The sequence below is a fragment of the Danio aesculapii genome, chromosome 13, assembly GCF_903798145.1.
Source record: "Danio aesculapii chromosome 13, fDanAes4.1, whole genome shotgun sequence".
Classification (NCBI taxonomy): domain Eukaryota; kingdom Metazoa; phylum Chordata; class Actinopteri; order Cypriniformes; family Danionidae; genus Danio; species Danio aesculapii.
The window spans coordinates 13,015,869-13,042,068 of NC_079447.1; the positions used below are offsets into that span (position 1 = coordinate 13,015,869).

The window sequence follows — 26,200 nt, forward strand, 5'->3', positions numbered from 1 at the left end:
TTACACGCACATTATTATCATCAGCTCAAGTTCGTTATTTCAAATATAGATGCTCGAGGAGTAGGCATGGGACGATAACCGTTTTCAAGGTATACCGCGGTTTGGAAAAGTGAAGGTTTTAAAACCACCAAAATTTACTGTAATACCATTCCTATTGGTGTGTAAAATTTTTTATTTACTTTGAAAAGATCTCCAAAGATGCCGTTTTAAATTGTAAAGAAATCAGAGTTTTAAAACTAATGAAGACACCAGAAGTCAATGATTTATTTGAATTATTTAGCCAGACATGTTAACTGTTCCAAAATATTTACAATCTTTAAAAAAAAAAAAAAATATATATATATATATATATATATATATATATATATATATATATATATATATATATATATATATATATATATATATATATATATATATATATATATATATATTGTTTCAAAGGGGAAAAAGTTGTTGTTTTTCACCCAGACATTTAAAAACAATATGTTTTAGAGAAGTTATCACAATACCGATATACCGTAAACCGTGATATTTTTATCCAAGGTTATCTTACTGTCAGAATCTAATACCGGCCCATGCCTAGGAGTGCACGCGAGCTCTCTCAAGAAAGTGAAGCCACTCGTGCTTTTAGGTGACCTCTTAAACAATAACAGGACACAAGGTAGATTCTGTTTTTTTTTTTTTTTTTGGCTTTGTGGCTCCTTATCAACTCGATGACAAGGTTTGTTTGAGCTCGGGTCGACCATGGCTCGTTATTATATGTATATATTATTATGGTGTAATGTCTCTGCTGTGTATTTAAAAATGGCGCTTCCTTTGTTTTCATTTTCCTGCTTGTATATGCACTAGTGGGGTTTCTCTGTAAACCAATAGCGTTCAGCTGCGTGTCTAGCTCAGCCTTTAGATACTCTTGGAATGGGTACCCAAAAAGTGGCATGGTACAATTCGCTTTTTGGTACCTTTTGACCGTGGAAATGGCCATAAAAGCTTACCGAACGTACCACTCAGTGGAAACTATCCGTTATATCCCATTTGAAACACTTCGAAAATGTGTGTTTATAAGTGCCTCCAGAACAGTTTTTAATATTGATAGCTTTAATTGATATACATTTAACTTGGCAGTATGGTTCTTTTAAGATTTTCTCTGTTTTCGTCAAATTGAAGTGTGGATATTTAGTGAACCATGTTTTAACTGGTCTAGGCCGGTAAACGCCTTGTTTAAGGTGGCCAGGATGGCTTTAGATATGCTGTAGTTTCCTCACCCACTGATCAGAGAGAAACCTGTAAATGCTTCAAAAGCAGATATCAGGTTAAAGGGATAGTTCACACAACAATTGAAATGTAAGTCATCCAAAATGTTGGTGACTTTTTTTTCTTCTTCAGCAGAAAATTAAAGAAGATTTTGAGCTTAATTCGTGGTCCTTTTTTTTAGGTGAATAAGCATACAAATGAATCCAAATCAGTAGCCGAGGCTCCTGATGACACACTGAGGTCTTGTGAATTGAAGTGATTGGTCTGTGTAAGAAATCAAACATTATTTACAATATTATTAGCTTTCATAGCCTGGTCAAGTTCTCAGCACAAGTGTAACTGTAGTCTGATTATAGTCCACCAGCTCTTGAACTTTCGTCATTAACAACAATCTGGACAACAATCAGGCTCCATTTTCATTTTTGGGTGAACTATCCCTTTAAGTTTGATATCACCATGGTTTTAGTGTCTGGTGGTTTTTTTAAAGCGCGTGTTCACCGTTCACACTCTTGATTAAAATGAGCTCTGGTGTGATTGCTCTGCTAGTGTGGTTTATTTGCATACGTGTGAACGCTGTCCTACAAACCAGTGTGGTAAAGACTGCTGAAAAGATGGTGCTTCTAAAAGAATTGTGGTGTGGTTTGATTGAATTAGGAATGCCACATGGATCAAATAAATTTAAATGAACCAAAAACAGGACATGATGTGACCTTAAAATACCAGCATGCTTAAACATTAGACGTCTTTTAGTGTTTTTTGCTATTACCAGCATCAGAATTGTCTCTTTTGAAGCGAATCTGTTTATGTGTGACTGAAAGATGCTAATATCTAGACTCTTTTATACATTTTATAAGATCTTCACAGTTCTCAGCTAATAAAATCACATATATGTACAGTTATCATCGGCACACAGCATTATTTTGGATGTAAAGTAGTTTCTTTCACCATTAATAAAGCCTTTTTTGGGAATATTTAGTGTCAAGAAATTGTCAGAATCAGAATCAAAATGAGTTTTATTCGCCAAGTGTGCACAAACACACAAGGATTTTTTTTAAGAACACAATGACATTTTAAAAAGTGGAAAATAAACAATTATGAATGATAAGGCTATGAATAAAAAATGAACTAAATTAACCAAAAGAGCTGAACAACAGATGTGAACAGACCCGTAATGTATTTGTTTAATTTGCATAGAAATACACTCTTTAAAAAGCTGTAATGTACCCCATTTAGACAACACCTTAACTTTATTTTTTTCTGATTTTGAATATAATGTAATAAGATGGATCTTCTTAATTCGTTAAAATAATAATGGTTATTGTGAAAATACAAATAAGCTTGAATGTAAATGGATTTCTTTAGAGTTAGAGAGTGAAGTTTCTTTGAGGAACTTGTCTTCTGATTACATCAGGCTGAAAAAACCCTTCAGTTTTTTTTAAATTCAGAGGTTTTGCCAACACGTTGCTTTATAACCCTTTGAATGGTTGCATTGTCATTACATAACATTCTGCTAGCTTGTGTTGTCTAAGAACTGCATTTAAAGGTTGTTGTGGAAATGTAAATTTGCACAAGAGCTTGATCCATCATCATAAAATGCTAAAGTCAAATGTAAACAGTTTTTCTTTCCTACAGAGCATTTACTGCACATTGTTATAATGTCTGTTACATGAGGGATAGTTCACTAACAAATGAATATTTACTCACTCTCCACTTGTTTCAAACCTTTATTAATTTTTTTAACACACCAAAAAAAAAAAAAAAAAGATATTTAGAAGAATTTTGAAAACCAGTAACCATTGACCTCAATAGCAGTGTTTCTGAACCACGTTCCTGGAGGACCACCAACACTGCATGTTTCGGATGTCTCCTTTGTCTGTAACACCCATTACAGGTCTTTCAGTCTCTGCTGATGATCTGAATCGGGTGTGCTTGGTTAAGGAGACATGGAAAATGTGCAGAGCTGGTGGTCCTCCAGGATCGTGGTTGAGAAACACTTATCTATAGCATGAAATTAAATACTATGGAAGTCAACGGTTCTCTGTTTCCAACATTTTTCAGAATAACTTTGTGTGTGTTGTATTTAACAGAAAAAAGAAACTCGTCTTTTTTCATTATTTTGTATCCGCCTAATGTAACCAAACATCCGTGATCAATTACGTAGAGGAAAATCCTCTCTCGTTTACCCATTTTGTTCTGTGACCTACCAACACTGACACAGACAGTCTCACGTGCTCTGCAAACACGGAGACACTGGCCGGGGGTTTCTAAAACTCGTAAAATGTCTGGGATTCAGCTTTGTAAAGTTAAGATTAATCGTATGTGTTTTTGCATTACCTTTTTACTTAAGCCTACTTTCGCTTGGCTTTGCAGCTGACTGCACACACACAGTCGTGAGAGTGAGAGAAACATTCAATAATTCTTTCTTAAATCTAAACGACTCAGAAAAACTTTGCTGTATACTCGGAGAGGATGAAATGACTGGTCTAAACTGGCTGCAAAAAAGCCTACACCATTAGTTAATCAACGCATGTGCTTTATTTAAATAATCTACTCATTTTATTCTTGTAATTATAAAAATTCTTAGAGAAATTGTCTGTTTTTAATTCCTTTTTCTCTTTAATTTTTGATTTGATGATTATTTTGTTAATTGAATTTGGTGATATGTTTCCCAGAGATGGGTTGCAGCTGGAAAGGTATCCGCTGCATAAAACATGTAATGGATGAGTTGGCAGTTCATTCCGCTGTGATGACCCCGGATTAATAAAGGGACTAAGCCGAAAAGAAAATTAATGAATGAATGAATTTGGTGATGCCATTAGGCTATATATGTATTTCATATACATATTTAAAATGCTTTGGCATTCAAGTTTGGTTTAAACTTGAAAGAAGAGAGAGAAGCAGATTTTACCTGTCAATGGGTGCACATGACTCCTGAAAAATTTATTTCAACATTCTTTTTTTTAACTTTCACCCGTTAAAAAGAAACCGTGTATAGCAGTGTCATAATAAATACAATTATTGTTTAAAATGAAATAGTCTTTTGTTTGTCCTATATAGTTAACTATTTATGTGATGTAGGTAAATGGTGTGCTTCAATCCGGCTACCACCGCAAGTATATTTCAAGCTTATGGGAAGTATTGAACGGTATTATGTTTCATATTATCATTTCCTTTGATTTGTACCAATGTAAATCAGTTTTTTGTTAAACCACCATTGTCACAAGGCTTTGGAAGTGTGAGATGAGTCATTTAAAGGGAAGTACAGTCGTTGACCAACGCATAACTTCCCTGTAACCACAGGTCTCAAATCACGACCTGCTCCTTAGTACATTGTAGCTTTGGTTTTCTAATGAGCATCTCTTTGTTCTCTTGTGGGACATTGAGATGGTTTTAGTGGCTAATGGAAGTGGTTGAAATGTTTTCAATGGAAATGTATCATCTTTGGAAAAAAAAAAGCAAAGAGTTTACAAGCTCATAAAGACTCAAATTCCACTCTTTCTCAAAGAGGAATGTTAGTGTTTGTCTTGAAAAGTGGGACTTAGTCATTCTGTGCTGTTTCTGTCAAACAAAAATGTACATTTCAGACATTTTTTGCAGATAGTATTTAACAAAGCTCTCAACTTTACCAATGGAAGAGCTGTCAGGAATCCCAGAAGAGCTGAAATTTTGTCTGAAATCCATTTTCTTAGATGATGGCAAAATCTAAAAACACAGCCGTTGGATGATTTTCAGAGAAAGCATTGCTTTTGCTAGGCCGCAGTGTAAATGGGCTTCTTCAGGAATGTTTTGAGTTGTGAGGCCGCGTAGCTTGGAGAAATGTCTATATTTATCATAGGGGAACTTTAGACACAATTCCTGTAAGGCTTTGGGTCGCACTTTTGTTGACTAGTTTGTTAGCGCGTGTTGTTTTGCTGATGACTTATTTTATCATTTGATTTATTGGTTGGTTGGCTTGTAGGTATCTGATGTGAAATTAAAATCGTTGCGCAGCTGGAGTCTATTGAAAATGCCAATTAAACAAAATACCAGCAGTAAAAGCTTATGTAGTAATAGATTTATTAGTGCCTTGCATGACACGTTGTTCACCTTGCATGCAAATAATGCGGGTATAGCTTACAAGCGACAATAAAAGAATAAACCCACATTCAGATATACAATAACTAGAAATTACATAACTATTAGTGGTATTCTTTTCTTAAAAGCTGAGTATTCTAATAACGAGAATTGAACATTGGAAGAGGATTTATATTTTGTAAAAGTATTACAAATCAGCTGTAAATATCCAGCATGTGTATTCAGCTGGAGCAGCATTTACTACACAGAGCCATAGTTCTCTGACAAGCTATGCAAAATATTGCATGCGATATCATTATGTAATGGACAAATGATTGCAAGTAATCAATTTGTGATATACTGTATTGACAGCTCTTTGCGTAGCTTCATGAACTCTGGCTGTTTGTAGTAAATGTATCTAATGTTAAACCATATGCAAAAATGCCACATAAAATGACTTTTACTCACTTCATAGCTTCAGTTGAGTGTTTAAAATAAGTCCTCCTGTGAAAAAATGTGTCTTCTTACACAGAATAAAGCATGCAACATATTTTATAATGGCATTCTAATAAGCTGTGACAACATTACATACAGTGCATCCGGAAATTATTGATAGTGCTTCACTTTTTCCACATTTTTAATGTTACAGCCATATTCCAAAATGGATTAATTCATTTATTTCCTCTAAATTCTATGCACGATACCCCATAATGACAATGTGAAAAAAGAGCTTTTGAAATTGTTGCAAATTTATTAAAAATAAAAAAAAACCTTAAAAATTGCATGTACATAAGTATTCACAGCCTTTGCCGTGAAGCTCTAAATTGAGCTCAGGTACATTCTGTTTCCGCTGATCATTCTTGAGATGTTTCAGCAGCTTAATAGTTCATCTGTGGTAAACTTGATTGGACTTGATTTGAAAAGGCATACACCTGTCTATATAAGGTCCCAGTGTTGACAGTGCATTTCAAAGGACAAACCAAGCATGAAGACAAAGGAATAGTCTGTAGACCTCTGAGACAGGATTGTCTCGAGGCAAAAGGCTGGGGAAGATTAGAGAAAAATTTCTGCTGCTTTGAAAGTTCCAATGATCACAGTGGCCTCCATCATCCGTAAGTGGAAGATGTTGGAACCAACTGGACTCTTCCAAGAGCTGGCCGGCCATCTAAGGTGAGTGATCTGAGGAGAAGGGCCTTAATCAGGGAGGTCACTCTGTCTGAGCTCCCGCGTTCTTCTGTGGACAGAGGAGAACCTTACAGAAGGACAACCATCTGTGCAGCAGTCCACCAATCAGGCCTGTATAGTAGAGTGGCCAAACAGAAGCCACTGCCTGCCTGGAATTTGCCAAAAGGCATCTGAAGGACTCTCAAACCATAAGAAACAATTCTTTGGTCTGAGACTAAAATTGAGCTTTTTGGAGTGAATGCCAGGCGTTATGTTTGGAGAAAACCAGGCACCGCTCACCACCAGGCTAATGCCATCCCTACAGTGAATAATGGTGGAGGCAGCATCATGCTGTGGGGATGTTTTTCAGCTGCAGTGACTGGAAGACTAGTCAGGATAGAGGGAAAGATGAATGCAGCAATGTACAGAGACATCCTGAATGAAAACCAGCTTCAGACTGGAGTGACGGATCATCTTCCAGCAGGACAATGACCCAAGGCACACCGCCAAAATATTAATGGAGAGGCTTCACAACAATTCTGTGAATGTCCTTGAGTGGCCCAGACAGAGCCTACACCTAAATCAATTCAACTCACCTTTATTTGTATAGCGCTTTTACAATGGAGATTGTGTCAAAGCAGCTTCACATAGAAGATTATAGTAAATTGAAACAGTGTTTAGCTTAGTTCAGTGTGGTTTAATAATCGCAACTGAGAGTTCAAACACTGAAGAGCAAATCCATCGATGCGCAGCTCCACAGATCCCGAACCATGCAAGCTAGTGGCAACAGCGGCGAGGAAAAACAGAGTAAAGAAAAAAACCCAGAGAGAACCAAGCTCAGACAGGCACGGCCATTTCTCCACTGGCCAAACGTTTTGTGCAGAGCTGCAGTCCAAGTGCCAGAGGCTGAAAGCTGGACCTCAGCGAAGACTCGTCTGTCCCTGGAGCGTCACAGGAATCATTCTCATGCTCTCCACTCCTCCATGACTACCACAGCAGCTGCTCAGGATACGACCTGGTCCAGGATATGGAAACCTTGGGATCATCTCGTCGCTGGTCTTGGATCGAATCAGTGGTGCTACGTAGTCTGAGGGTCTCGGGATGAGTATCCCCAGGTGGAAATCGAGAATAAAGAGAATAATTAGCGTAGCTGCTGTTCATAGTGTATATAAACGAGATGAAGAAATCTGTGGAGCACGTTCATGTATCATACCTCTAAGTGATGCACTGAGTGTATGCTTTACTAAAGAGATGGGTCTTTAATCTAGTTTTGAACTACGAGAGTGTGTCTGAGCTAGGGGTGGGCGATATGTAAAAAATATCATATCCCGATTTTTTCTGGGGAAATCACGATTCACGATTTTTATCCCGATTTTTTTTTTTTTTTTTTTTAAGTTGGTTTTTTAAGAATATTTTGCAAATTACAAAGGTACAATACAACCAGACTAATGTCCCCATATAAAAATATACTCTTAGCATGTATGTATAAGAATATTTTAATCAAGTGAAGATTTAATGCAAGTGCTATTCTGCAAAGAACATTCAACAAGACATGCATTACAATTACTGTACCATCAAAATGAACATTTGTTTAACAAATCTAACAAATCTTAGTTTAACAAGTCTAACAAATCAGCTTATTAGACATAGATCCTCAGCAACACCTTCAAAAATGTAAATGGCTTATTTTTTTACAAAGTTAAATAAAGTTTAAATAAAAATATAACTGTCAATGCAAGTGCACAGACTTTAGCATAACTCCCAAAATAAACATTGGCTTAGAAAAGAAAAATTAACATACAAACAGTAAACTACCTTTTGTACTCTGTTAAGTACCATAGATTTTTGTGCAACATGTTTCAGAACCAAAAAAATAAAATAAAGATACAAAAATATTTCCTGACCTCATTCCTGAGTCTTGTAAACTTAGCAGCTTTGGAACATATACATTTCTAAAGATGACAAAGTATGACAAATCACAATCACAAATTCTTAGAAAGGAAGACCAGTTGATTCACTTTCTCAGGCTTAAGAGACGCCCTTTGGCAGGTGACGATATTGCCACCAGTACTGAAAGCCCTTTCTGAGGGAGCACTTGTGGCTGGAATGCAGAGATACTTTCTAGCAAGCTGGCTAATTCTTGGAAAGTTTGCCTCATGGACTTTCCACCATTCCAGCGGATCCACCTCACTTTCTGCATTTGGCGTGGACAAGTATCCCTTCAATTCTCCTTCTATTGCCTCTTTCACAGATGAGGAAACTGATGTGGTTGCAGATGCACTTGCAACACCTAAGGCTTTTAAAAAGCTGGAAAGTGTTTTCTTTGCTTTCTTGGGTGGTGTCTGATCCTCATCAAGGATTTGTGATGTGGAGGCTGAGGTACTAGATGTAGGCTGCTGATCTGATTTTGGATACTGTATGTGAATGGTCATCAAAGACTCCAGCTCAGCCACAGCTCTGGTTTGTATTCCCTCTACCTTATCTTTGGCAATGAATTGTGTTTTGAATCTGGGATCGAAAAGCGAAGCCATATCCAGCAGGTCATCAGTGGTGGGGTCCTGATATTTGTCAGTGAGGTAATTCAGAATGGTTGTCTTCATTGTTTTTGTTAGTTCAGTGTCTTCATCATTTAGGCTCAAAATGTTGCCTTTCAACATGTGAAGCACTGGCTTGACATAAGATACACTCACATAGTCCTCACCTGAGAGTGCATCTGTAAAGTCTCTCAGTGGACTCAGTGCCTTTTTCACAGACTCCATCACGTCAACATCTTGCCATGATGGGACCAAATGCCTTGCCTTCTTGTCTGCCTTCAGGACCTGAGAAATCGCCTTTTCCTGATCAAGCACTCGCTCAATCATGCTGAGCCTTGAACCCCATCGTGTTGGGGACTCAGTGATGAGCTTCTGTTGAGGTAGCTTTAGCTCAGCTTGAGCATTACTTAGTTCCCTGTTTTTCTTCCAGCTGAAGGAGAATGTGCTGACAACTTTCTTGCAGACAGATGTTGCACGTTCAACACGAGGGTCTTTGGCACTTTTTTCTAAAAAAAGAAAAAAAAAAAAAGAACAATGTATCAATTAGATTTAACCTAATGCACAACACAATGTAAAAATATATATAAAATGTTTAAATGTATATAAACATTTCATTTACAAAACATTTACTCATACCAGTGCCAGTGGCGCCCCCAGAAAAATTTCATAGGGGTGGCCAAATGAGGTCACATCAAATCTTGGGGTGGCATACACGAAAAAAATTAATTCAGTGTAATGTTATATTTTTGTGTTAATGTAATTATGTGATTTTAACTAGCAATTAATTACTTCAGTAATTCAGCAATTATAATTCAGCAAGTATATGTGCAAACCTAATAAAAATCAATATCTAGTTTTAAAACACTTTTCAGGCCAGTTATTTTTCACATACTTTTATTGTAAAGCAGTATATGCCATGTCTAAAATGAATGAAGATTAATGAATTAAGTCATTTTGGTGGCTGCATTTTATTGATTTATTGTAATACTGTGAATTTACATAACTAAATTTAAATTAATAATATCAAAGGCAAAATCATATTGGGGTGACCAGAGTTTACACACAACAACCCCTGGCCACCCCTTGGGGGCGCCCCTGACCAGTGCAATTACAGCAAACTAATCTCATGATTTTACTATGTTCAAAGTTCCTAATGTAATTTGCAATGATTTATTATAATAGCTGAATATAATCACTTGAATATCGGAGACCATTATTATTTTTAGTTGCACTTACCGATGGCTAGGTGGAGTCTGTGCCCAAAACACTGCAGACGAGTCCAGCTGTTGAGCTCCAATGCCTTCACCATGTTGGCCCCACTATCTGTCGTCATACAGGTCATGTTTGCTTCTTTCAGTCCCCAACATTCAAGCGCATCCCTAAGACCTTGCGCTATGACCTCGCCTGTGTGGTCTTGTGGAAAATATGTTGTTTCTAGACACGCACTGTACAACTTCCACTCATGAATAAAGTGAATCGTCAGACTTAAATACGGCTCTGACGTACGGCTAGACCATAAATCAGCCGTTGTAGCGAAAAACTTTACGTTTTGAATTTTATTTTGAATCTTGCTGCGGCACTCTGAATAAAGCTGTGGAATGGCAGTGGAGGAAAAATATTTGCGGCTGGGTATTTCGTAACGTGGATCTACGACTTTGAACAATCTTTTAAAGCCCTCATTTTCCACAGTCTTTATAGGAATCATGTCTTTGGTCAGGTAAAATGTCACGGCATCAGTTACGTCTTTCCAGCGCTTGCTCGTTCTCTCATACGGAGTTCCTTTGTGATATGTTTCTTTCGTTAGAGTTGTTTGTTTAAGCCTTGTCGTTTCTGGTTGCTTGGTTGTACCTGGTGATGTACTCGCGTGGGGTCCTTTTAAAATTTGACTCTCCGCATATTCTTTCGGGTGCTTTCTCTTGAGGTGGTTAAAAAGGTTCGTTGTGTTGCTATCCGTCGTGCGAATAGTATCATTGCAACATTTGCAAATAACTGTTGTTTGCGCTGTGTCTGTTAGCAAAAATCCGAACCATTTCCATATTACAGAAGTTGAATTTTTTTTAGCAACCAGCTCCGTGTTTCCCTCCATTGTCACCGACTCTGTCTATCGAACTGCAAAGGATATGACGTGTTGTGCACTTTATATGGCGATACAACGATTCTTTCGAAAAAGTGGATCGTGCAGTAATTTTGATCGTCCACGATCAAATATCGTGTTATCGCACAGCCCTAGTCTGAGCCTCAGACGTTATTAGGAAGGCTATTCCAGAGTTTAGGAGCCATGAATGAGAAGGGTCGACTTTGCTATTCTAGGTACTACCAGAAGCCCTGAGGTTTGAGATCTTAAAGAGCGAGTTGGATTGTAGCGAGACAGAAGGTTGGTTAGATAAACAGGAGCTAGATTATTTAAAGCTTTATTAGGTAAGAAGCAATATTTTAAATTCAATACGAAACCTAACAGGCAGCCAGTGTAAGGAGGATAAAATTGGGGTGATGTGATCAAATTTTCTAGACCTGGTAAGAACTCTGGCTGCATTTTGTACTAGCTGTAGTTTATTAATAGAGGGTGCTAAGCAGCCAGCAAACAGAGCAATACAGTAATCCAGCCTTGAAGTCATAAAAGCATGGACTATCTTAACTTAGTAGCTTAGCGATATTTCTCAGATGAAAGAAGGCCGTTTTTGTGACATTGGATATATGATTTTCAAAAGTTAAGTTGCTGTCTAGTATGACACCCAGATCATTTAGAGTTAACGCTAACTTTGTATCCCTCTAATTGTAGGTCAAGTTGTGAGATCTGCTGTGTACAGGATTTAGGCCCAATAAGTAAAAATTCCTATTTTAATAAGTAATATCCCAATAAGTAATAAATCCTATCGAACATCTCTGGAGAGATCTGAAAATAGCTGTACACCGTTGCTTCCCATCCAACCTGATAGAGATTAAGAGGTACTGCTAAGAGGAATGGGCAAAAATTCCCAAAGACAGGTGTTCCAAGCTTGTGGCATCATTTTCAAAAAGATATTATTTTTTCACATTGTCATTATGGAGTGTTGTGTGTAGAATTTTGAGGTAATCAATGATTTTAATCCATTTTGGAATAAATAAATTTGGAAAAAATGTGGAAAAAGTGAAGCGCTATGAATACTTTCGGGATGCACGGTAAAATGACATTTTAACTCGCTTCATAGCTTCAGTTGAGTGTTTAAAATGAGTCCTCCTGTGAAAAGATGTCTTCTTACGCAGAATAAAGCATGCAACATATTTTATAATGGCATTCTAATAAGCTGTGACAACAGTACATAGCTGTGCATCATTACATACGTTAATATCAGGAAAAATATTATATGGACTTGGATTAACCATATGTTGTTGTGGTCATGTTTATAAATCTCATTGATTTCAAATAAAAGCAGTTAAATTTTTTTGTTTATTTATTATAGGTGTTTCCCCTAGATGGGTATTTCCTGGGTTTCTTTTTAGCATATTTTGTTGCTCTATGCAACTCACGCGAGAGAGAGCACCCTCTGGCCTTTGAAGGAGATTTACTCATGTTGTTTCTCATATGTGCAAGAGAATCACAGCTTTTTATGTTTTTATGTCGATTTATGATTCAGGCCTAGTGAATAGCTGTATTATATCTATAGAAAATAATAACTGTTGTGATTTTAATCCATGTTCTAATACAAAACAAATAGATCTTCTGTTGATTCGTATTTCTTCATTACTAAATAATAGTGCTGAGCAAAGGTTAATTGCATCCAAAATAAAGGCTTGTTTTGACATGTGTGTGTATTTTATTTATTTATTTATATATATAAAATACACACACACATATTGTCAAAACAAGCCTTTATTTTATATATATATATATATATATATATATATATATATATATGTATAATGTATAATGTATATCTGATACACTTACATACATAGACACAGAAATAGACAAAAAAATTGAAATTTTTTATATATATATATATATATATATATATATATATATATATATATATATATATATATATATATATATATATATATATATATATATATATATATATATATATATATATATATATATTTTTTTTTTTTTTTTATTAAATATACACACACCATAATCTAAATCTAAACAAACATTTTCTCAAATATACGCATGTCTGTGTGTATGTATGTATGTGTATATATCAGTATCAGTGTACACACTTAAATTGTCAAAACAAACTTTTGTTTTTGATGTGATTAATTTTTGCCCAGCACTACTAAATAGTTTAACTTTCACAAAGTGTAATGTTTCCTAATAATTTTCTCTCTTTCTTAAAAGTGAATTTGTTTGTTTATTTTTTTTTTATAGGCTCCAGTGATGAGAGAACAGAAGAGATGGACATGAATGCCATTCATGAGCAGAATGATGACACGCTTTCACAGGTACATGAGCAGTGAGGTTTTACCTGTTAATCAAAGATACATTAATAGGGATAGTTCACCCATAACTAAAAATACCCATAAACGATGATCTGCCATCGTTTACTCATCCTCCACATAGTCCAAACCTGTTTCTTTCTTCTGTTAAACGCAATTTGAAGATAAACCAAAGAATGGATAAAAGGTAGCCATTGACTTCCATAATATTTTTTTAGTTCCTATACAATTGCTGCATTACTCAGAATATCTTGTTTTGTGTTCAACAGAACACAAAACATATATAACACACAATATATGTATGTATTTATTTATTTAAAAAAAAAAAAAATTTAACTGAGAATTTTATTTTTGCACAAATTCTCCCTTTAAGGAATGATTAAAAAAGACCTTGTTAGCCAGTTGTGTTTGAATAAATGGTTACATGCGTTTTCTAGCCAATAGTGTTAAGTGTGACATGATTTAGAAACAGCAATGAACTCCTTGTTGCAGGTCAAAATGAAGCTATTTATTGCAAAACTAAATGCAGTTCTCCACTGATTATTAAAACTAACAGAAACCAATAGTCTCGGAGAGTTTTTCTTGTTGTCATAAACGAACGCAACAGTTTTAATTGTGAATGAAGAGAGAATGATTGACCGGCGCAGCGACTGAAAGCGCTGAAGTGAACATGCATCTAAGCACTTGAATATTCATCTGTGCTTCACATTAAACTATAGAATGGCTTCAGAACATTTGAGATATAGTAGGCCTACTTGACAACTTTCTAGTGCCTTATAATAGGCTACTTTCATGGCTTTTGCTGGCTTTAAAAGTACACAGAATATATGCGCAAGATCGGATTTGGATCGGTACCAGCTGGCCGATACTCAATCCAGCAAAAATATGCGGTATCGAATTGATATCCGAACCAAGTATCGGCATCGGTGCATTCTTATTTCTCTATAATGTAAAGCCTATAATGCATAATTCTAGCCAATGGCTCTGTATGAGAAAGTCTTAGCTTTGATTTATACTTTGTGGCGGTGTCTGTGGGTGTCACCATTCAAAATGAAAGTGCAGAGTTTCCCTCATAATGTATTATTGCTCATTGTCATAAATTAAAATAAGGATGCATAACAGCTGAGCGATACTATGAAAAATAATCAGTGGAACTCAGACCAATGTGAGGAGAGTTTACTTGCACGTGACTTGTTTTAGCTACTTTGGTCTGTTTAGAAACTTTGCCGTGTGAAAGCGAACCACACCAAGAGCAAAAAGCAACATTGTAACAATTAGGGATGTCCTGATATGATCACGTGATCGGAAATCAGACCTGATCACATGGTTTCAGACATGATCGGAATCGGACATTACATCCCGATCAGGACTCAAATATATACAGTTGAAGTCAGAATTATTAGCCCCCCTTTGAATTTGTTTTTCTTTTTTAAATATTTCCCAAATAATGTTTTATAGAGCAAGGAAATTTTCACAGTATGTCTGATAATATTTTTTCTTCTGGAGAAAGTCTTATTTGTGTTATTATGGCTTGAATAAAAGCAGTCTTTTATTTTTTTAAAACATTTTAAGGTCAAAATTATTAGCCTCTTTAAGCTATTTATTTTTTCGATTGTCTACAGAACAAACCAATACAATTACTTGCTTAATTACCCTAACCTGCCTAGTTAAACTAATAAACCTAGTTAAGCCTTTAAATGCCACTTTAAGCTGTATAGAAGTGTCTTGAAACATATCTAGTCAAATATTATTTACTGTCATCATGGCAAAGATAAAATAAATCAGTTATTAGAAATGAGGTATTAAAACTATTATGTTTAGAAATGTGTTGAGAAAAATCTTCTCTCCGTTAAACAAAAATTGGGGAAAAAAATAAACGGTGCTAATAATTCAGGGGGTTTAATAATTCTGATTGCAACTGTATGTGTATATAAAATATTCTCAATATTTTAACACATCTATAGTTATGCATTGGCACAGAGTTGGATCTCTTTCTTGACTTCACACAGAAACAGCAATGCATGCGGCACAACATCACTTTGCTGCAGAGGCGCAGTTGGTTAAATGCCGGCAAAGTAGAACACTGAAGAAGCTTGAAGCAGAAAGCGCAAGTATGTGGTAAAGTCTAGATAGGATACAGCTGCGGATACGCACATCAATATAGCATCATTTTTGTGACACTGTATAACAATAATTAATATTTTTAAATTACTGTGGTTGGGTTTAGGATTGGGGTGGGGGTAGATGTTAATAAAATACTATAAATAGGAAATTTAATAAGTCATAAAAATAATTCTCGTTAACTTACGGCTGCAACCATAGCCGATCTAGCAACAACCAGAGTATGTCTGCAGTCTGGAGGTAAAGTTGATGACGACAACATTGCCATAGCAAACTGTGAGATATGTAAACTTGGAATTGCAAGAGGTGAAGAAATTATTACTTATTACTCATTACTTGATTGTTCAAACTACTTTACAGAGTTGTTGAATGTTAAATTAAGGTCAATTAAATAAAAAATAGGGAACATCCTGAATCTGTTTCTTTGCTCTTCTTTATTTTAGTTTTTTTAATGTATTATAGAAGTATCAGATCGGATTATAGGACTCGAGGGCAAAAAAACCTGATCGGGACATCTCTAGTAACAATTTTAATCCCTAAAATTTAAAACAATTCATCTACAGGTGAAAGCTCCCTTAAAGTCTTTTTAATATGTCATCTATGTTCTCAATGTTTGACAAGACCGTTTTGGTATATGATCTTGTCTTACACTGAATGGCATTTTAGTGAGTGTCTTGGTAAAAATCAAGGCTAAATTGATGATGATCATTCTAATTTTGCCATAGAAAAAAAAGTTTTGTTCTATACAAAACATCTAAAACAAGTCAGTTCTGAGAAATCTTTATAGTATTTATTTAATTGTATTTAAATTTATTTATATTCTTAAAATAAGTCAGTTTTAAGAAATCGATACAGTATTTATTTAATTAAATTGTATTTAAATGTATTTATAATCTTAAATCAAGTCAGTTCTGAAAAATCTAGTATTAATTGTTTTGTATCTATAATCTTAAAACAAGTCAATTCTGAGAAATCTAGAGAGTATTTATTTAATAGTATTTATTTAAATGTATTTATGTTCTTAAAATGAGTCAGTTCTAAGAAATTTAGAGAGTATTTATTTCATTGTATTTAAGGTTGGGCGATGTCAACCAATATGGCATATTCTTAAAATAAGTCAGTTCTGAGAAATGTATATAGAGCAGCTTTTCCTGACACCACTTGATATTTGAATGCGATCCAAATGAACCGATACATTTTAAGTTTAATTTCAAAATGTTTTTTGGAGCCGTTCTAGGTATCCTGGCAGGAACTTAGGCCTTTGACGTTGTTGTTATGCGTGAACTTTATCTTCTAGCCTGAACATATCAGTCGGGTTAAGGTCAGGTCAGTGTGCTCCAAACAGAGATACTCCCAGCATGTACTTTGCAGATGCTTTGAAGCTCTTTTGTTCCAAGAATCCCAGTCTATTATTTCGGTGAATGTTACACATTCATGCTGGAACTATTCAAACACTTCCTTATCAGCTCGTCATGGTGTTCATTCTTTAACCGCATGTAACAGTAGACCGTGTAAGCATCATCCCTGCGGTCATCTTTAAGAATTTAAGCTGTGATTTGCATTTTAGTTGGTTAACCACACGTTCAGAGTGAAAGATAAACTGTGGCTTGTTTCATTTTCACACGTTTGGTGCATTATCAGTCTGCATTTGGATTTATGGAGGTCAGAGTCCTTCACAGTGGTTTTGTAATCATTTCAACCTTGTTTTAGTACTTTACCTTAAGAGATCTTTCTCAAGTAAAGCTGGATTCTCTTTTAAACACATTTGATGGGCAAACTTGGAAACACACCACTATTTTGGACTGGTCAGTTTTGCATATTTTGTCTCTAATAATTGCATGTATTTATATTAAACTTCATTTGCAAATACTCATTTTTAAACATTTTGTAAATCGTGGTCTTTATCATTAAACTCATAGTAAAATTTTTTTTTTAAAGATTTTTTTAGTCATGGTTTTTGGAAAGCTGTTAAATGCACAATTATATAAAAAAACATGATTTCTTTATGATAAAGCACACTAAAAAAGACAGCATGACTAGCACCCAGGCTTCTGATGGTATCAAAAAAAGACTAGCTTTTAGAATTTATTTTTTTTTTTTCAGTGAAGCTTTTTTCATGGTATAAATTGTATTAGGGCTGGGCAAATAATCGAAAAGTAACCAAAATTCAAAACCAATAATCATTCTCATTTTCCAGGTCGTGTATACACAGTGTGTATGTGTATATAATAAATTTTTTATTTATTTATTTTTTTTTATTATTGTTTATTTATTTTTTTTCCCCCAAATACTTTTCCTACCGCATGTGGAGTCCCCCCCCCCCCACTCTGATAAGACTGATTTAATTCTGTGTTGAGTGCACATGTTTAGTTCGGCACAGCCTTCGCGAGGGTGCGCACACACACACACACCTCTCAAAAAGTGTAACTACATGTTGTGACGTCACGTATCGCAGGCTTTGTGATTGGTCTGTTTGATAGCGGTCACAAGCATGGGCGGCAAACAAATTTCAGTTGTTAAATGTTCATGTTCAATAAATAATCATAGATGGTAGATAGTGTGTGTGTGTGTGTGTGTGTTTCCTTTAATTAATTTAAAATCAAGTAATGCACCCTTCATTCAAAATTCTCTCACTGGTAATAAGTGAACATATTTACTGTACAAAAAATAATTGTTGATTAATCATAATCAAGTTAAAATGTTCAATTAATTGAGATTTTGATTTTAGGCCAAATCGCCCAGCCCTAGATTGTATTATCACGATATTGACCACAACTGCAAAATGATTACTTAAACAGGTATAATAACAAAAAAATCCTTGATGTGTGGCTTTTTGTATTTGTAAACATTTGTTTACTCTGAATATATATATATATATATATATACTCGATATTTACAAACAAATTAATTTGCAAAAGGATTTCGTTAAAGATATGTCAAAGGGTTCCCATGCATCTTAAAAGTACTTAAATTTCAGACATATGCACTAGCTGACAAGTCTTGTTGCCTATTCTAGGAAAAACAAATAATAACCTGACTTGAAATTTATCATTTGGTATAAAACACGAATTATGAAAGGCAAAGGCCTCTAGATTACGCTTATTTTAAGAAAATAAAATATAATTTTTCTTTAGGACAGTAAGGTCTGACTTTGCATAGACTTAATTCTTGTCATTTAACAGAAATAATGTACAGTATAGAATATAAAATCATGGTGCAGTGGAAAAAAAATTAATATTGTGTATGACTCCCATGAGCTTGGAGGACTGCATCCATACATCTCTGCAATGACTCAAATAACTTATTAATAAAGTCATCTGGAATGGCAAAAAAAAGCATTCTTGCAGGACTCCCAGAGTTCACCAGGATTCTTTGGATTCATCTTCAATGCCTTCTCCATCTTACCCCAGATATGCTGCAAATTGTTCATGTCTGGTGACTGGGCTGGCCAATCCTGGAGCACCTTGACTTTCTTTGCTTTCAGGAACTTTGATATGGAGGCTGAAGAATGAGAATGAGCGCTCATTCAATGAGAAGTCAAGTTATTATTTGTTGGTCTTACAACTGGGATCGATGACTACTTTTGTCAGGTAGTGTAGATTCAAGGCCTAGAAGGTACTTAAAAACAAACACAGGTCCTTGATAGTGCTTGAATTAAATTTGCTTATGGTTTTATTTAAACAATAACTCAATTGTCAAAAACAGAATAAAAAGAAACTGAGAAATTCTTAAATTAAAAATCTTTCTATTAAATCTTGTATTATAACACTGACTTAATACACACTTTATCTTACACATTTTAAGTTTTTTTGAACATAACTTTTTAAAATGATCAACTTTTGTAAATAATTTTTTATGTATCATTAAGTGTAAGTAAAGTGTTAAGTACAGTAGGGACTTTCATGGTGCTACATATGTTGGGGTATGAATTACAAAGATGCTTGAATAAAAATGAATGGTGCTTTAAAAATGGTTCTTTAAAGACCTTGAATCAGCTGTTCAGGAAAGTGTGGGAAGCCTGCATTTTAGTTTTAATGAGGTATTACTAGCCATTAACAGAAATGAATACAACCTTAGATTTAATAAATGCTTTTTTTGTAGTTATCATTTTTTACTTTAATTAAATCAATTGATGGGTGGCATGGTGGCTCAGTGATTAGCATCAAGAAGGTTGCTCGTTGGAGCCCCAGCTGGGTTAGTTGGTGTTTGTGTTTGGAGTTTGCATGTTCTCCCTGTGTTCACGTGGGTTTCCTCCCGGTGCTCCGGTTTCCCCCTAAAACCCAAAGACGTGGTATAGGTGAATTGAATAAGCTAAATTGGCTGTATTGTATGAGTGTGAATAAGTACGTATGGGTGTTTCCCAGTACTGGGTTGCGGCTGGAAGGGCATTCGCTGAGTAAAACATATGCTGTTGGTGGTTCATTCCGCTGTGGTGACCTCTGAAAAATAAATGGACTAAACCAAAGGAAAATGAGTGAATGAATGAATGAATTAACTGAAATTAACAAATGAAACCTCACTGTATAGTTAACGATCAAAAGACCTGGCAATAGTCACACTGTTTTTATTGTTGTAGACCTGATTAACATATAAAAATTTACATTTTTGAAAATGTCCTATGATGGACATCCACTTGCCAATACAACAATCTGAATATTATTGAAACTATAAAAGTATAAACAATAATTTATTATTATTATTATTATTATTATTATTAAATACTTTATTTAAAGCTTTTCAAATTTAAAGAACACTCCCAAATCCGCCCCAGCAAAAAAATAAAAATAAAATAAAATAAAAGTCTACAATGGAATTATTCATTAATGCTAATTATTTACCGCATTTTGAAGTGTCGATGTTGTTACGATATATTGAAAATACTTTATTAAAACAAATACAATGAAATAAATTTCCCTCTCTCCCTCCTTGCTCTAGCTCTTATTCCTCTAAGCAATATCAGTTTCTTTGTATAAGAAGCACAGGTGTGCATTGCGTATTCATGTTAAATAGCAACATGAACTTTGGACAAAAAGCATCTACAAAATGTAGATGCAAATCATTTTCTGGAAAGCATCTGTTTTTGCAAACGGACTATGTTTTGCGTGTGTTGAACAGGATGTCTTAATTGGTGAGGAGGGTCTCAGTGAAGAGGAGAAGGCCAGACGGAAAGCAGAAAGGCGCAAAGCCAAGAGGAAGGTGAGAGATCAACTTTAACACACCAGCTAGAAGAATGAATCAACTTTACCCTGGAGTTTATAAAGCATTGCATTTTTTGACTTATTGTGAACGTAATAGATCTGGAATTGTGTATGCATTGTGTTGCTGCCAAAACCAAAAATTCATTTGTCGTCTTTTTTAGCGTCAACGGCAGCGGAAGAAACTAGAGCGGGTTAAGAAGGACGAAAGTACTGAACAGGTAAACTGAAACTAGTGTAATGAGAGCAGGCTTAGACACAGGATGTTTTGCACTACAGAAGATCAGCGCCTCATGTCTAGCTGTTGTTCAGCGTTATTGGGTCTTTAAGTAGGGCTGCACGATATTGGAAAAATCTGATATTGCGATATTTTTATATTTCTGCAATAAATAACACTATTTGAATACAGTTTCACAAGAATAGCTCTTTTTGACAGTTTTCTGGGGAGTTTAACAGTAGTCAGGTACAGAAAGTGAATAATCACAATGCAAAAAAAACTTTTCTTTGCTTTTAGCTATATGTAATAACAATGAAATGACAAAAGAAGAATGTACTGAACTATTAAAATGTATTTTACTTTTATGTTAATGGATTTTTTTGGTGATGGCAGCTTAAGAATGCAGGCACAAGGAGAATGAAGTCACATGAGTTGCTCAGATGTGATTTTTTTATTTATTTTTTCACAGACTTCAACAGATTGTAAAAATCTTGATGGTTCTGCGGAACTCGTCTATCAAATCTGATCTTTAATTTGTATTTTCTATTGGATTCAAGTCGGGTGGTTGAGTCGCCCATTCTACAGCTTTATTTTCTTTCTCTGAAACCATTTGAGAGTTTCCTTGGCTGTGTTTTGGATCATTGTCTTGCTGAAAGGGCCACCCTGGTGTCATCTTCATCATCCTGATAATGTAGATGTTGGACTAAAGCAGCTAATATTCATTTACAATGACGTAGGGCAGAGGATTGCTGAAGAACTACTGAGATTTCAGCTGCTGTCTGGGCTTTCACTGCCTTTCTACACCTCCCTTCATATGTTCAATAATTTTCCCTTGCGTCGTTTAATTTTTTTAAGGCATAACTTCATTTGTAAACTAATTAGATTTTATTTGTTTGCACATATAAATATCTTTGGTTGTTACCAACATCCGAGGACAATTTCAAGTCAATTGCACCTGTAGAAATATGTCTTCTGCGAAAAATTGGTGACGTGTTCAATACTTATTTTTCCCCCCTTTATCTAAAAGAGTCAGTGCCTCACCAGCCACAAACCTCACCGCACGTCATGCAGCACTCATGTCTCATCACAAAGGGGCAAAACTGACATTTAGCCTACAATCCTTGCACAACCTACACTCTTATCTGTTATTTCTCTCTTTTGGTAGTGCCCAATTTTAATATGAGATTTTGAAAACCAGATCTAAATTTAGCAGGAATGGTCGTGTCGGGTAAAAAACAGGGCGGGGTGGGCAGTGGGTGAACAAAGACTGAATATGCGGCGGGAGCGGTTGGCTGCGGTAAACCTGGCGGGAGAGGGATTAATTTCTGTCCCGTGTAGATCTCTACACTGTGTATACTCTATAACTTTAGGTTAACTATATTTATATATGAAGTATTGCTGTTGCCTCACAGCAAGAAGGTCGCTGGTTCGAGCCTCGGCTGGGTCAGTTGGCATTTCTGTGAGGAGTTTGCATGTTCTCCCTCGCGTGGGTTGTCTCTGGGTGCTCCGGTTTCCCCCACAGTTAAAGACATGCAGAACAGGTGATTTGGGAAGGCTAAATTGTCCGTAGTGTATGAGTGTCAATGGGTGTGTATGGATGTTTCCAAGATGGGTTGCAGCTGGAAGGGCATCCACTTCGTAAAACATGTTTTGGATAAGTTGGCGGTTCATCCCGCTGTGGCGACCCTGGAATAATAAAGAGACTAAGCCAAAAAGAAAATGAATGAATGAATGAATATTTATTTATAATAATAACAACCTAATAATAATATTATAATAATCTGTGGACATTTGATATTTATGCGGCTTTATGCAGAATAATTTTGGGAGTATCAGAACTAAAAACTTAATATATAATAATTTTATTTTTTTTTTTGTACATTTTTAACATAAATGTTTACAATGCAAATCCAATTATATCCATTTATATGGTAAACAAATCAAGTCTCTCATATAATATATCTACTGAAAGACAGAAAAAAACGCTTTACAATCTGTATTGTAAATAAATAATTTTAACATTCATATTCTTATTAGTCAAATTACTGAAATTAATTTAAACCCTGAATAAATATAAATTGACTCATTTACACAAGTAAATTAATACACTTAATGATGGGTTAAAAATTTGCGCATTTTTGTGTTTAGATTCTGTGTGGCTCTAGTTATTAGTAACTAATAACCTTAGCTTTTCTGATTTTGACTAATAAAATAATGTGGACCTTTTGTAAAACTGCTTTGAAGCAATACTTATTGTGAAAAGAGCTATACAAATAAACCTGAATTGAAGTTTAGTTTAATTTGTATTTTTTTTATATCTATATCAAATGTATTGTACAATTCAAGGAAGAGGAGGAGGAGGAGGAAGATGATGCAGGCCCTGATTCGGAGCTGGATGAGTCTGAAGAGTCTGAGCTGGAGGAAGTGGTCGTTTCAAAGGTGGAAGAGAAGCCTGTGGCTCTTCTAAGTAAAAGTCCTTCTGGACCTCCGTTAGCTTCTGGAAACAAAAGCAACCGGCAGCAGGGGGCCCGTTCTGGTGAGGAGGTATGAAACAGACAATCTGTCAGATGTTTGTTTTTTTATTATTATTTTTTTTAATAGCAATTGCATTTTTTTAACATTTACACTCTTTCCCCATTTTCAGGACCCAGGGTGGGATGTGAATAGTGCTTTTGTTGCTAATGCTGTCAGTCACATTCGACCCAAAGCTAAAAGTAAAGTGAAGTCGAAAGAGAACAAGGAAAATGAGAGCAGGCCTGCAGAAGTGAGTATTTATTTATTTATTTATTTATTTATTTATTTATTTAACCATTTATTTAACCATTTATTTAACCATTTATGTATCTATTTATTTATAAACCCTTTAACTTCCTCTCTAAAAATATATTTTTTTACCAGTTTTTATTTTTTATTAACCCTTTAACTTCTACACTGAAAATACATTTTGATTAATTAATTAAAATATTTATTAATTAATTTATTTATTAACCCTTCAACTTCCACTTTAAAATACATTTTTACATATTTAATTAATTGATCTTTTTTAATAACCATTTAACTTCCACTCAAAATTTTTTTATAAATAAATAAATAAATAAATAAATAAATAAATATATATATATATATATATATATATATATATATATATATATATATATATATATATATATATATATATATATATATATATATATATATATATATATATATATATATATATATATATATATATATATAATTTTATTTATTTATTTTTTTATTTTTTTATTTTTAACCAATTTTTATTTATTTATAAAATTATTTTATCTCAATTAAAATATAAAGCAGTTGTGTTGCCGCCTTTTGTTGAATTTTAGAATTGTTTGGGGATGTGCTTATTATAATTTTATATTGTTTAAGTAAAATGGTATTGTAAGGGAGATTGGTGGTTTTATATAATTGTCACAACCTTCCTGGTATAGTTGCATTTTAAAACTATTTAGTCATACTTTTGAACCTGTCATATTTACATATTTGGAATGTTTATTCATGCCACTTCAAAAATAGAATTAAAATTGGAAAGGCTTCATTGGTAATCTGTAGCATTCCTATGTAATGCACTTGTAGACATTTAATCGTAGACATGTAAAATAACCTGCAATATTCATTCATCAATATCGTATATTTGTTTTTAAACAGGTCATTGGCTTTTCAGAAGCTAAAACTAAAAGAAGTGCTTCACTAGTAGGTGAGTAATTACCTGTCTTTCTAATTCAAAAACACATTTATTAGATTTATACTTTTATTTTTTTTATCAAGATCACCCCATTATTTACTCACTGTTATGTTGCTTCAAACTTTCACTTCCATGGAGCATAAATTTAACATTTTTTAAATCAGAGTCATCGCAGAAGTTATCATTTAGCTTAAAGGGGCAGTTCACCTAAAATTGAAATTGTCAATATTTACTTAACCTTCACTTGTTTCAAACCAACACAAAAGAAGATCATTTGAAGAAAGTAGGAAGCCTGTAACCATTGTCTGCCATTGTGTTTGTTTATTCTTTTATGTAAGTGAATGGTTACATGTTTTCAGCTTTCTTCAGAATGTCTTCTTTTGTGTTCAACATAAAAATAAAAAAACTCAAAGCTTAGGCTCCACTTAAGGGAGAGTAAACGGTGAGTACATTTTAGTTTCTAAGAAGACTTGTTTTATAGTACTCTTTTCTTTCTCTATATTTGGACATTGGCAACTCCAGTCCATATTTACCTTCATTATATGTACAATGCATTCCCGGAATAAAAAACAAAACAACAACAACTTTGTGTTCTATGGAAGAGAGTAACTCACCCTTGTTTTTACAAACCAGTATGATTTAGTGGCCTATTTTAAAAAAAAGAATTCACATGCTTTAATCTTTACATGGTTTGTGCTGTCATTGTTATTCATACAAAGCTGTCTCCTCCCCATTGGTCTTTCTTTCTTCGCTCCAGAAAAAGGGATTCGATTTGTTCAGGAGGGTCAGTACACGCAAGCTGTCAGTCTGTTTACAGAGGCCATCAAATGTGACCCCAAAGACTACAGGTGATGATGCTGTCTTTTCAATGAAACCACATAAGTGACACTAGATTATAAAGTCAGTCATATGTGATTTATTTATTTTTTTAAACTGAGATTTATACATCATCCGAAATCTGAATTAATAAGTTTTCATTGTTTTTTTTTTTTTTTTTTTTTAAGTTAAGACCATATTTGATCAAGATAAAACCGTTTGAATATCTGGAATCTGAAGGTTCTAGAAAATATAAATAATGAGAAAATTGTTTTTTAGCAATTTTTTAAACTTGTACAAGGTTAGCTTTTAGAAATGCATGTTGTTATTATAACCAAATTACATTATAATATATTTACAGCTGGAAATTTACAAAATATGTTTATGGAACATGGTCTTCAGTAAATATTAGAATGTTTTTGTATAAAAGAAAAATAAAAATTTTTGACCCATGTTTTTGATTATTGCCACAATTATACCTATCTGGCTTAAGAGTAGTTTTGTTGTGCAGCAGCACATTTATTTGGTACAACAGTTGTATTGCGTATTAACTAGGGCTGCACAAAATTGAAAAAAGCTGACATCGTCATATTTATTTTATTTATTCTGCAACATACATTGCGATTTAAATACAAACTTGCCAGATCTGTTTGATAGCTCTGTTTGGAAACAATTGATTAATTTAATTTGATCGAGATGATTCTGAAGGGGA

At 34.4% G+C, this 26,200-nt stretch overlaps 2 protein-coding genes across 2 annotated transcripts in view; one reads left to right on the forward strand and one right to left on the reverse strand.

Moving 5' to 3' along the window:
- zgc:123010 (uncharacterized protein LOC641500 homolog) overlaps nt 1–26,200 on the forward strand; it is a 39,742-nt gene that overhangs the window by 2,501 nt on the left and 11,041 nt on the right. Inside the window, 7 exon segments of the mRNA XM_056470869.1 lie at nt 13,357–13,430; nt 20,661–20,741; nt 20,905–20,961; nt 23,304–23,501; nt 23,602–23,721; nt 24,636–24,684; nt 25,430–25,520. Of these exon segments, the coding sequence (XP_056326844.1) occupies nt 13,357–13,430; nt 20,661–20,741; nt 20,905–20,961; nt 23,304–23,501; nt 23,602–23,721; nt 24,636–24,684; nt 25,430–25,520 (670 nt within the window).
- LOC130239600 (E3 SUMO-protein ligase ZBED1) lies at nt 8,350–10,944 on the reverse strand. Its single transcript, XM_056470868.1, has 2 exons — nt 10,242–10,944; nt 8,350–9,511 (listed from the first exon to the last, which is right to left on the reverse strand). Exons 1-2 carry the CDS (start codon nt 10,708–10,710, stop codon nt 8,454–8,456), a joined length of 1,527 nt encoding a protein of 508 aa, XP_056326843.1. The 5' UTR covers nt 10,711–10,944; the 3' UTR covers nt 8,350–8,453.

Excerpts from the sequence above, each read along its gene's own strand:
- LOC130239600 (XM_056470868.1), bottom strand. The coding sequence starts at position 10,710 with ATGATTCCTATAAAGACTGTGGAAAATGAGGGCTTTAAAAGATTGTTC. Across the intron at positions 9,512-10,241 it reads CAGACTCCACCTAGCCATCG|AAAAAAGTGCCAAAGACCCT; the intron begins GTAAGTGCAACT and ends TTCTTTTTTTAG.